Raw genomic sequence first — 10,924 nt, forward strand, 5'->3', positions numbered from 1 at the left:
GCCAGTGAAGCAACGTCCTCCACAACTAGACCGAACAAAAGGACAGCAACTTGTCTGTTCCCCTTCCCCGATTTCCCAACACTGTTCCCCTCACCCAATTCCCCAATAAAACCTTAAAAAAAATATATATATATATATATATATATATATATATAAAATTCTGGATACAGGTCCTTTATCACTTATGTTTTAACAGTTTGTGTCATGTCTTTTTATTTTCTTAACAGTGTCTTTCAAATATTAGACATTTTTCATTTTGATGAGGTGCAATTTCTTTTTTTTTTCTTTTATGGATCATGCTTGTTTCATATCTATGAAATCTTTGTCTACCTCAAGGTCACAAAGCTTTTCTCCCAGAAGTTTGATAGCTACTGGATTATTCACATTTGATCTGTGATCCAGTTAAGTGAATTTGGGTTATGAGCCAAGGTTTCTGTTGTTTTTTTTCTCATAGAGATGTTCCAACACCAACACCATTTTTTCTTAAAGACTGCCTTTTCTTCATTGATTTGCTTTTTATAAAACCTTAGTTTTTAAAATTATCAGGAATTGATATTGACTTTTTTTTCTGTCAATGTTCAGCTCTGTGTATATAAACTTATGTCACCACCACTGTCATTAGGGTACAAAACAGTTCCATCACACACAAAAAAACTCATGTCAACATATTCCCCAATTATGACCCCTGGTGACCACCCTCCTCTTCTCCATTGCTACAGAGCTGTGTCATTTGGAGAATATCATGTAAATGGAGTCGTGCAGACTGTAACTTTTGGGATTAACTGTTTCCCTCAGCAACATGTCTTGGAGATCATCCAAGTTTCTGCACGCATCAATAGTCCACTCCTTTTTATTGCTGAGTAGTTTTCCATGGATGGACGGGCCAGTCTGTCTAACCACTTACCTGTTGAAAGACGTGGGCTGCTTCCACTGGGGGTGATTATGAATAGGGTTGCTTTAAACATATGTATACTGGTTTTCCCATGTGCACAGTATTCATTTCTCTGGGGTAGATGCCCAGCAGTGGGACTACTGAGTCATGTGGAAGCGTATGTTAACTTTCTAAGAAATTTCCAAACCGTTTTCCAGAGCGTCTGTACCATTTGCATTTTCACAAACAATGGAGAGTTCCATTTGCTCCATCTCCTCACCAACAGTTGATGTTGTCAGTGTTTGTTTGTTTAGACATTCTAATAAGTGGGTAGTGGTATCTTTAACCATTTTTAAATTGGGTGGTTTTATTGCTATTCATTCAGTTTTTAGAGTTCTTTATGTATTTTGGTGACAAGTCCTGGGTCAGACATGTGACTTGCGAGTATCTTCTTCCTGTTTCGATTACTATAGATTTATGTAATAGTAAGTCTTAAAATTGGATAGTGCGATTCTTCTAACTTTATTCTTCTGTATCAAGTTTGTTTTAGCTATTCTAGTTCCTTGACTCTTCACATAACTTTTAGAATCAGCTGGTTGACATTTATAAGGAATTTTGAATGACATTATATTGAATTTATACGTCAATCTGGGGAGAGATAATATCTTAACAGTACTGAATCTTCCGGTATGTGAACATGATATATCTCTCCATTTTACTTGGGTCTTTCATTTTTCTCATTAGTATTTTGAAGTTTTCATACAGATTTTGCATATATTTTGTAGAGTTATACCTATGTAGCTCACATTCTTGGTGCTATTATAAATGATAGTTTTTTAAATTCTAATTTCCAATCGTTTACTCCTACTATACAGAAATAAAGTTAGTGTTTATATATTGACCTTATATTCTATAAGTTCCATTTGTATTCTGAGACAGATTTATTTCTTCTATTATAACCCATGTGTGTTTCATTCATCTTGCTTGGCTGCCTGGCTAGGACTTCCAGGGCCACGTTGAATCAGGGTGATGATAGAGGGTATCCTTGTCTTGTTCCCGGTCCTAAGTGTTAAGCATTTGTTTTTTGCCATTAAGTATGATGTTAGCTGCAGCTTTCTTGTAGACACTTTATCAGTTGAAGAAGCTATTTTCTATTTAAAAGTTTGATTAGCAATGGATGTCAGATTTTATTAAATGCGTTTTGTGCATCTATAGGGATGATATTTTTTTTTATTAGTCTAACAATGAATTATATAGATTAGTTTTTCGAACTAACCACGCCTTCCCATGATAAGCCTCACTTTGTCACAAGGTGTTATCCTTTTTACGTATTATCAGGCTCAATTTGGTAAAATATGATTGAGGATATTTGTTTCTATGTTGCTGAAGCCTATCAGCTTGTCGTTTTATTTTCTTGGAATGTCTTTGTCTCGTTTTGTACAGGGTAACGCTGACTGCATAAAAAGACTTGAGGCTGCCGACTATGAGGCTGGTTGTAGAGTGCCAGCATGCTGAGGACACCTGAGCTACTCAGACAGGTGCAGACAGGTGCTGAGGGAGCAGGTGGGCACTCACACAATAAGCCCCGTCTCATTCCTCCCAGTCGAGTCTCCTTCCTCCCCCCGCAGTGCCGCTGGGGTGTGGGCCCTGTCTCTGGGCCGTGCTGTCACCTGCACCCCGTAACCACGTTCAGCCCCACCCACAGGCCTAACACACAAATCACACACAGCCGAGGCCCACAGGTCAGGTGCTGCATAAGGAACCACATTTATTTCTTAATGGACAGAGCCTGAAGTGCACACACACTGTACAGGAGCCTAGACCTAACACTCGGGTTCAGGACGTCAGGGAACTGGAGTCATTACGTCAGGATGGCGGTTATGGTGCAGGGGCCGGGGTGTGCCACACAACCACGTATGTACAAGCCACAGGGGACCTCAGGGACAGGTAGCTAGCTACAGGAAGCACCGGCCCAGGACCAGCACGGCAACCCCACTCACACCTGTAACATCAGTGACATTCAGGGACCCTCCCTGAATGCTTTGCCACACCCGCCCCAGAGGGGCCGAGGGGGCACCAGGATTGTTGGGGAGACCACCTCACCGCAGCCGCCCCGGGTGTGTGCCTGCGGTCGGTGGACGAAACATTGGCATCTTATGAGCAATGTATTACTCAGAGCGGGAGGCCTTGCAACTCACGAACATCTCAACACACCCTGGGCACCTGCCGGGTGACTCTGGAGCCTGGTGCCAGTCGGCCTGGAGCCCAGCACCCCTCTCCCTGGGGCCACAAGGAGGGCGTTCACTCTCCCCTGGAGGGGACAGAGAGCCCTCTCCAACCGAGGGCGGCTGCTCCTTAAATAGTATGAAGCTGCAGCCTGAGCCGCATCAAGTATTCGAACAAAGATCATCCGAGAGAGATGGCTTTCTGGCTCTTTCTCCCCTCCCCCGTTAACTGAAGCGGCACACGGCCAGGACTGACTTCCTCTCTGCACCCCATAAGGTGAGGCCCTCAGGGCCTGCAGGTCAGCTTTGCCTGTCTCAGGTGCAGAAAGCAAGTTTGTTCAATGACTTATCTCAACTAGTGTGACACGTGCGTAGTTTTGGGCATGGAGACTGGCTTTCCTAACTCAAAGTGGGTTTCCTCTCCAGCAACTCTGACCCAGGCCCTCCCACTGAACAGGCCTGAAAGGGGGCCATCAGGTGGCCCACACCTGGCTCCTAGTCACTGTCAAGATGACACCGTCCCCGGGGCCTCCATGGCTGTGGAAGCTCCTAAATCTGGGTGATTTTCAGAAACCCTCGAGTGGGCGTCTTCTCTCAGCCCTGCCCCACGCCTCAGGTGCTCTGCAGGTTGGCTGGCCTCAGACACCTGTGCCCTGGGTGCGAGGGCCTGACCCTCGGGAGGCCACAGCCTCAGGCTGGCTGACCTGAGCAGGCTGCGGCCAGGCTCTCGGGAGCCAGGCGCATCTTAGAACGACTCACCCATCCCTGCTCCTCCTTCCTGTCCTCAGGCTGTCATAGAAGCCACACTAAGTCCTGTCCCAGACTGTGCCGTCACCTCTTCTCTGCATCTCAGCCCACGGCCTCCGTGGAGGGGAGCCCAGGCCCCGTTTTTTGGACAATGTCTAAGTTCAGTACAGATTGTGACCCTCTCCTGGGGTCTCCAAGTGCTTCACAGACATGGTCCTGGCCCGATTCCTGCCGAGGTGCTTCGTCAGCGGTGCCGTCCAGGCCCCGGGCAGGAGCGCAGCAGGGGAGAGGCGGCCACCACACGCTGTGCCTGAGGCCAGGTACAGAAAGGTGCTGGCCGGCAGGTAGGTGGACACTGCTGCCAGAGGGGCCCCAGCCCACCCTCCCGCACCCCTCATCTGAGGCGAAGCTTCAAGGGCCTGAACAACCTTCTCACTTGGATGGCAGCTGACGCCACACCACCCCAGTGCACAAATCGTGAGAATGCCCACGTGTCATATCAATGCCACCTGGGAACAGCGTGCATCACGGGGAGTCTCAGAACCACTGACTTTGGGGGGTACCGGGGTCATCCGAACAAAACGGAAAGGTCAGGCGTCAGGAGGCAGCGCCCGGCAGGGGCTGGCGAGGGAGGTGGAAGGTGTCAGAGAATGCTGTGGGCTGAGCAAGGCTGGCGTGAGCCTGGGGCTGGGCACGTCCAGACCCACAGCGGGACCCGCACTTGATGGGCCATGGTGGGCACAGTGGTGCAGTTTGGTTGCTATTTTTCTTTGAGCACAAAATAAGCCAAATGTGCCTTTCTTTGGGTGTGGGAACAGGTCACAGAAGAGCCCCCGCCCCGTGGTTCTCTGATGGGTGTTATGGCCTGAGCATGACGCCCGGCCAGACTCAGCCTGGGCTGACTCCTAGCCTGTACCGGGTGACCCTCAGGCATGGGGTGTGAAAGGGGACAGAATGGATATTGTACCGAGGCCAGACCAAGATGCAGCAGTACCTCAGGTGCTGACGGGGGGCCCTGGATGGCAGACGACCCCAGCACCGGGCTCGTCTGGCCCATGGAACCTTCTCACCGGCGCTCACAGAAATTCTCTTCTCTTGGGACACAGAGGGGGAGTCACGGGCTTTCTAACCAGGAGCTTTCTTGAACTAACTCGGTTCTCACAGCAGCTGGAGAGGCTGTACCATGAGCCCGTCGCTGCCTAGACTGTCACTTTGGACAACCTAACCCCAGCCACCTGCACCCCGCTGGCCTGGGTACATGACACGACTGGTGGGGTCCTGACCCTTCTCCACCGTCCCTGGCAGGTCAGCCACCCACATCCCACCGTCTCTCTCCTCTTGCAGGGAGCTGCCCATGCCTGAGACTCGCATCCCAGGTAGCTGATGTGTAGGTGAGATGGGGACGACAGCCCCGGCTAGAAGCAACATGTGTACCCCCTTCCATGGTGCTCGGGCTCCGGGCAGATCCCCCGGCACACGCACACAGGCAGCTGTTGAGGCCTCGGGCCTGGCCTGGCGCCCCGTGGTGCCCGCTGTCCAGACACCTGCTCACCGTCGTCTTCCAAGGCGGCTGCCTCAGCCTGGCTGTCCCTAATAGGCTTGGAGATGCGTGTGGGGACAAGCGGGGGGGGGGTCCATCTGCATCCTACAGTCCTACGTGAGGGCATTAGAAATAAATACTTATAAATAGAACACAGGTTCATAGTTAATGTCTGAGTGGACTGTTTCTTGTCGCTAACTACCGTATATTAATTGTAAGTCTGTCTATGCTTAAAAAAATATTAGAACGGCGCGACACCCTGTGACTCTGTGCCGGCTGGCCTCTCCAGCGCCGCCCAGCGCCGCCCCCCAGGACACATCTGAGAAGAACCGACAGCAAACGGGCCTCTGCTGGAAGCACAACAGGTCATGTGGTGCAGGTCCCCGGCCAGAGGGGGAGCTCACTGGGCCTAGTTCGGGCGTCCCCAGGAGGAGGGGACTTGGCGGCCTGGTGGGGGGGCTGGGCGGTGATGACACGATGGATGGTGAGAGGGCTGGGGAGCAGCGCCTGGCCTGCTGGCTGTGCCCAGGGGTGGGGCGTCTTCTGGCTCAGACCCTCATCTGGGCAGACCTCCTCCTGGAGAGCTTGGACCTGTGGGGGGGTCGGGGAGAAGCTGCGGTCAGGGTGGCAGCAGGCCACTGGGCCTAAAGGGGCAGCCACGCAGCCTGGCCCCTGTGGTTCCGTTATCACCGCCCAGAGACTGGACCTCTGCTTCCTGTCACTGGAGCTTGGTAGGAACAGCCCACCCTCCTGTCAGTCACCGACGTGGGCGGGGCCTGGCCATTCCTTACGCAGAAAGGCCCACCCCTGGCACTAAGTCAAGTTCGAAAATGTCAGGATTTCAGACCCGGCCGTGAAACGAGCACTGGCGTTCTCAAGAACGCCGCCCAGACCCACGCCCTCCGTTCTCCCCCGTGGAGATGCGAACACTCGTGCAGGTCCCGAGTGGCCCTACCGTATGGTCCCGGCCAGGAGGGGGTTGAAGGCGTACAGCCAGTCATGCATGTCCTTGTCACTGGTGGCCTGAAGCAGGATCCCACGGTGCTCTGTGCATACAGCGAATGTGTTGGGTGTCTGCAAAAAAACATGCTGTGAGGAGGCCAGCACTCGGGGTCACAGCCCCACGGGGGCCCAGGCCCTGGGCAGGGCAGGGGCCCCGCCAGGGAAGTCTCAGTGATGAGCGGGCGGGAAGGGTGCCCCACAGGAGGGGGCACAGCTGAAAAGCCTGTGTGAACACTGCAGTGTGCGTGGCCCGTCCTCACCCACACAGCCCGTACTTCCTTCCAGAAGGCTATGCCGCCAGGACACCTGTCTCCTCATGCCCTGGGGCCGCCTTGCCACTGCTCTGTGTCCCCACAGGCTGCACCCGCCCCTTACGGGCCAAGGTTCCTCCCCCTGGGACCCCGGCTCGGCTGTGGTCCAGGTGTGTCCTCGGCGTGGCAGGCATAGGTGGCAGGTTGAGGTCCCAGCCCACCCCCCACCCCAGGGAGTAAAACCATATCTAGTGCATGCCAGTCGCCAGCAGGAAGGACTCAGGGCTCCTGGTACGCGCCCAGGGCCCCCGTTCCCTCAGAGGAGAGGGGCACGCCGGGGGGGGGCAGGGGCTGGACTCCTGGGACCACTGCACTGCTGCCCCTCGGGGACCTGGTCCCGACCACCACAGCACCCGCAGGAGGGGACTGGGTCATTGGCCATCGAACGGGAGTGGGCTACTCGTCCCACCCATCAATGCCGGTCGTCACCGGGACTATGAGCCCTATGGTGAGCATAGACCCTGGACACTAGAGGCAGAGGGACAGGGAGGCTGCCCCCAATGTCCCACCCACGAGAGACAGGACTGGGTGGCCTCAGACCAGCGGTGAGCAGGCGCAGGGGCTGCAGGGGGGACAAGGCCGGGCCCCTGCCCTCCCGGCCCGCTGGGCACCCGCCCGTCTCGCCGCCGTGGCTGTACCTTAAGCATGGCCTGCTGGTCCTCGCTGTACTCCACCTGCGCGGTGGACAGGTTGAGCACAAACCTCTCCACGGCGTCCCTGTCGCTGTTGTACAGGTATGCGTAGGGCCGCCGCACCACCACGAAGCGCCTGGCCCAGCCGGCCGTGTGCGGCTCCAGGAAGTGCAGGTACCCCTTCTTGGAGACGATGGGGCTGTGGGGGCAGGGCATCCGCTGGCTTGTGCCATCCTGAGAGTGGGGGGCCCCTCGGGGGCCCACCGTCCACCACCGAGCAGGCCAGAAAGGGGCCTTCACGAGGACCCGCCTGGGCCAAAAACCTGGCACAGCCCCAACCCAGGAGGCCGGAGACCAGAACCACCAGCCCAGCCTCAGTTTGTCCATCTGTAAAATGGAAACACTTTAGAAAAGCTGAAGCTGCCTGATCTGTCACACCGTGTCCCATGACCATCAGCTGTGGCATTCCCAGGGCCGAAAGGCCAAACTGGGTGTTCTACAGAGTGGCCAAACTGGTAGCTTGCAGACACGTTACAGCCGTATTTCTGCAGAGCTGCCTGCTCCCTCCCAGCCCTGGGCCAGGGGCGGCCTGCCTGTCCTCGTGGGGACAAAGCTGGCTGGACGGTACTTCAGAAGAGCCAATCTGGGGCAGCGTCCCCACACACCTGACGCGGATTTCCTGAATGTCGGGAACCAGCAGGCGTTGGGGCTCCTTATCCGCCTCTGTCACCTGAGCAGGGGACGTGGCCTTCTTGGAATCTGCCTCTGGCATGGGCTCGGGCTCTGGGCTGGCCAGCCGGCAGCTGGGCTGGTGGGTCCTGGGAAAAGCAAAGCGAAGTCCCTACACTCCTGCCAGGAGGCCCCTCGCTGGGCCCAGAACCATCTCCACCAGGGTCCCCGGCGGCTAGTCCCGCCCTCAGAGCCGCTGCGGGCACCTTTAGTGGTCTGCCCACTGTGCCCACAGCAGAGCTCTGAGGCCGCCGCCTGAGCCCAGGACTGTGCTGAACACAGCGGGGAGGGTCCCGGCTGTGCGGGAGTCGGCGCCCTTCTCCCGCGGCACTTTCTGCCCCTTCCCCGCCACCCCACAGGAGTGGTTCCAGCAACTGTTCATCTCCAAAATCGAGCTGAAGGTGACACAACGTTCTCAGGGACCATCTGTACAGAGGGAGCCGCTGGCACAGGCACCCACTGGCTCGCGTGACTGGACCTGGTGGCCGAGCAGGCCTGTCTCGAGGTGGGGGCCCCAGGGCTCGGTGTCATTTTATTTCTTTTGCTTTAAGAAGGAAACTTGGAAATGCTGAGAGATTTTTAAATCTGGCAGACCAGAGAAGCGGTGTTAGCAGCATGTGGGGACGTCCCTTCCAAACGCTGCCTAGAGGCGTCATGTGGTCCTGTTTACAACAGTGAGCTTAGTGGTTCTCTAAGTTCTGTCTGTCACCTTTTTTCCCACTGAGTATGAGTGCTGCCCTGTGAAAAGGGTTTCTTGTTTTGTGCTGTTTTGACCTGTTCCTGGTTTTATTCATGGCTGCATTTTAAACTTATGCTTCAGCAGAAAACAGGCAGAAAGGTAAGACACCACACTCGGAGGGGGTCTGCGGGTGGGTGCAGGGCCCACAGACCCCACCCTAGGTGTGTGCAACCGCCCCAGGTCCCCCAGGTCGCTCAGCCACTCGTGCTCCCCCCCCCCCCCGCTCCATGCCCCAGTGACGGCCGTTGTCGTTGGTCAGCTGTGGTGCTGGAAGCGTCTTCAAGAGCCTGGAGCGCACTCACCTCAGGTCAGCTGCCCCGTACCGCCCTTCGACCAGAGAGGGGCAGGTAGAGGAGGGGGTGAGCGTGGCTGCCCCCAGAGGGGACATGGACGGGTCCTGAAGCAGGGTGACAGACATCTCGGAGAGCTGCGGAGGACAGAGAGCCTTTTTCTGGGGACAGTCTCTGGGCCCCCGTGAGTGGGGACACCCCTGCAGTGGCTGATTTCTTCGCTCACATTTTAACTCATTTTGGGCACCCCCACCCCAACTGCAGGCCCCCTCTTCCTAGCCTCCTGAGCCCCTCCCAGCCCAGCCCTCCCCGGCTCTCTCTCGCTGCCTCACAAGGGAGAGGAAGGCACACTGGGTGGGGTCAGGGAGGGTGTGGCTGAGCCCAGGCTGCAGGACGCGCAGCCCGAGGGCCATGCATGAGGTCCGTCCTGGGAGGGACAGGGACGCAGGTTGCAGGGCCGGGGTGAGGGCTCTGAGCCTGATGCAGTGCCCACCTTGCTCTCGCTGGCGCTGGCGCTGACGCAGACGTGGCTGTGCGTGTACTCTCTGTTGAACGTGTGCGTGAGGAGGCGTAAGCACTGAGGGGGGAGCAAAGGTCCGGTCAGCAGCCACCCCGGAGGGACCAGCAGGTCAGGAAGATGGGGCCAGCCGGGAGGCCTCCCAGGGCAGCCCAGGCTCTCGGCAGCTACAAGGGCCATCTCTGGATGGGGGCGGTGAGCTTCCCATCACGGCAGGTATTCAGGAGGGCAGGCCATGGCTCAGTGAGCGGGCTGCAAAAGGCCTTGAGATTCCCGTGCGGGCAGGGGACTCTAGGGACCCCCATCCCCCCAGCTCCCGGCCCTGACAGGAGCCAAGTCACGGGGCACTGCTGGGGCCGGGTCACGGCTCTGCCGTCCACACGCCCGCCTGCCCACCTTCACGGCCAGCTCCCGCTGCCTCTCGCTGGGAACCTCCAGGGGTGACGCCTGGCCCTCGGCAGAGAGCGGGGAAGAGGCGCTGGATGAGCTGCGGGACTCGGTGTCCTCGCTGGAGGTCGGGGACGGCGCTTCGGGGCCCGGCCGCTGGGTGGTCTCCAGCTTCTCGCGCAGCAGCAGGTAGTGCCTGGTCTTCTCGACCTGCGCACGAGAGCCACAGGGCCACCTCGCCTCCTGCCCTCGGCGTCCCCGCCAGCACCTGGGCGAGCCCGCCTGTCCCCCCCGCTACCGTGCGAAATGGAGCCGTGCGCTGGTGGGCTCAGCCCCTACAGGGTCCTGCAGCCAACACGCTGCCCCCCCATCTGTGGGTCCTGGCCTCACGCCCCAACACGCGTGCCGGCCGGGAGCAGGCGGACAGCGGCTGCCGAGGGGAGAGCCCTGGGCTCTGCAGCTCCGGCCTTGGGGAGGGCCCAGCGGGTGGGCACAGGTTTGGGCTGGCTGCTCAGCATCCGGCCGCTGGACACTGGCTTCTGACCAAAGCGACCAGAGGGCCTTGCCCGCCCATTCTCGCCCGTCCCCGTCTGCACACCAGTGGTCCTCTGGGGAGAGCTGAGAGCACACCTGCTCTACGTCGGTCCTCGTAGTCATCAAGTGCCGCGAAGCCCCGAGACGGGCAGCGAGTGTCGCGCGGTCCTTCCGGGGTGGCCAAGGACACCCCCCCCCGCCCGGGGCCCCCGGCTCACCTCCTGCAGAAGGCTCAGCTTCTCCAGCTCCCACTGGTGGTCCAGGATGAGGCTGTCACTGCGGGGCCGCCAGCCCGCCAGGTTCTCCTCTCCCCGCACGTAGGCCACCGACGTGTCCAGCACCCGCCTGCGCCGCCGCTGCATCCCTGCAAAGGCGGGGCCGGTGGGACCCCAGCCCTGCC

At 57.3% G+C, this 10,924-nt stretch overlaps 1 protein-coding gene across 1 annotated transcript in view; it reads right to left on the reverse strand.

Moving 5' to 3' along the window:
- Window positions 1–2,614: 2,614 nt before the first annotated feature.
- The window catches only part of KIF1A (kinesin family member 1A), an 88,331-nt gene continuing 80,021 nt past the window's right edge, over window positions 2,615–10,924 (reverse strand). The window contains exons 40-47 of the mRNA XM_019628425.1: window positions 10,743–10,888; window positions 10,000–10,200; window positions 9,580–9,663; window positions 9,099–9,223; window positions 7,994–8,146; window positions 7,335–7,527; window positions 6,339–6,457; window positions 2,615–5,974 (exon numbers count right to left, since the gene is read on the reverse strand). Coding sequence (XP_019483970.1) covers window positions 5,932–5,974; window positions 6,339–6,457; window positions 7,335–7,527; window positions 7,994–8,146; window positions 9,099–9,223; window positions 9,580–9,663; window positions 10,000–10,200; window positions 10,743–10,888 — 1,064 coding nt within the window. The 3' untranslated portion in view covers window positions 2,615–5,931. The remainder of the gene's footprint in view (window positions 5,975–6,338; window positions 6,458–7,334; window positions 7,528–7,993; window positions 8,147–9,098; window positions 9,224–9,579; window positions 9,664–9,999; window positions 10,201–10,742; window positions 10,889–10,924) is intronic.

The sequence above is a fragment of the Hipposideros armiger genome, unplaced genomic scaffold (genome assembly GCF_001890085.2).
Source record: "Hipposideros armiger isolate ML-2016 unplaced genomic scaffold, ASM189008v1 scaffold_17, whole genome shotgun sequence".
NCBI lineage: Eukaryota > Metazoa > Chordata > Mammalia > Chiroptera > Hipposideridae > Hipposideros > Hipposideros armiger.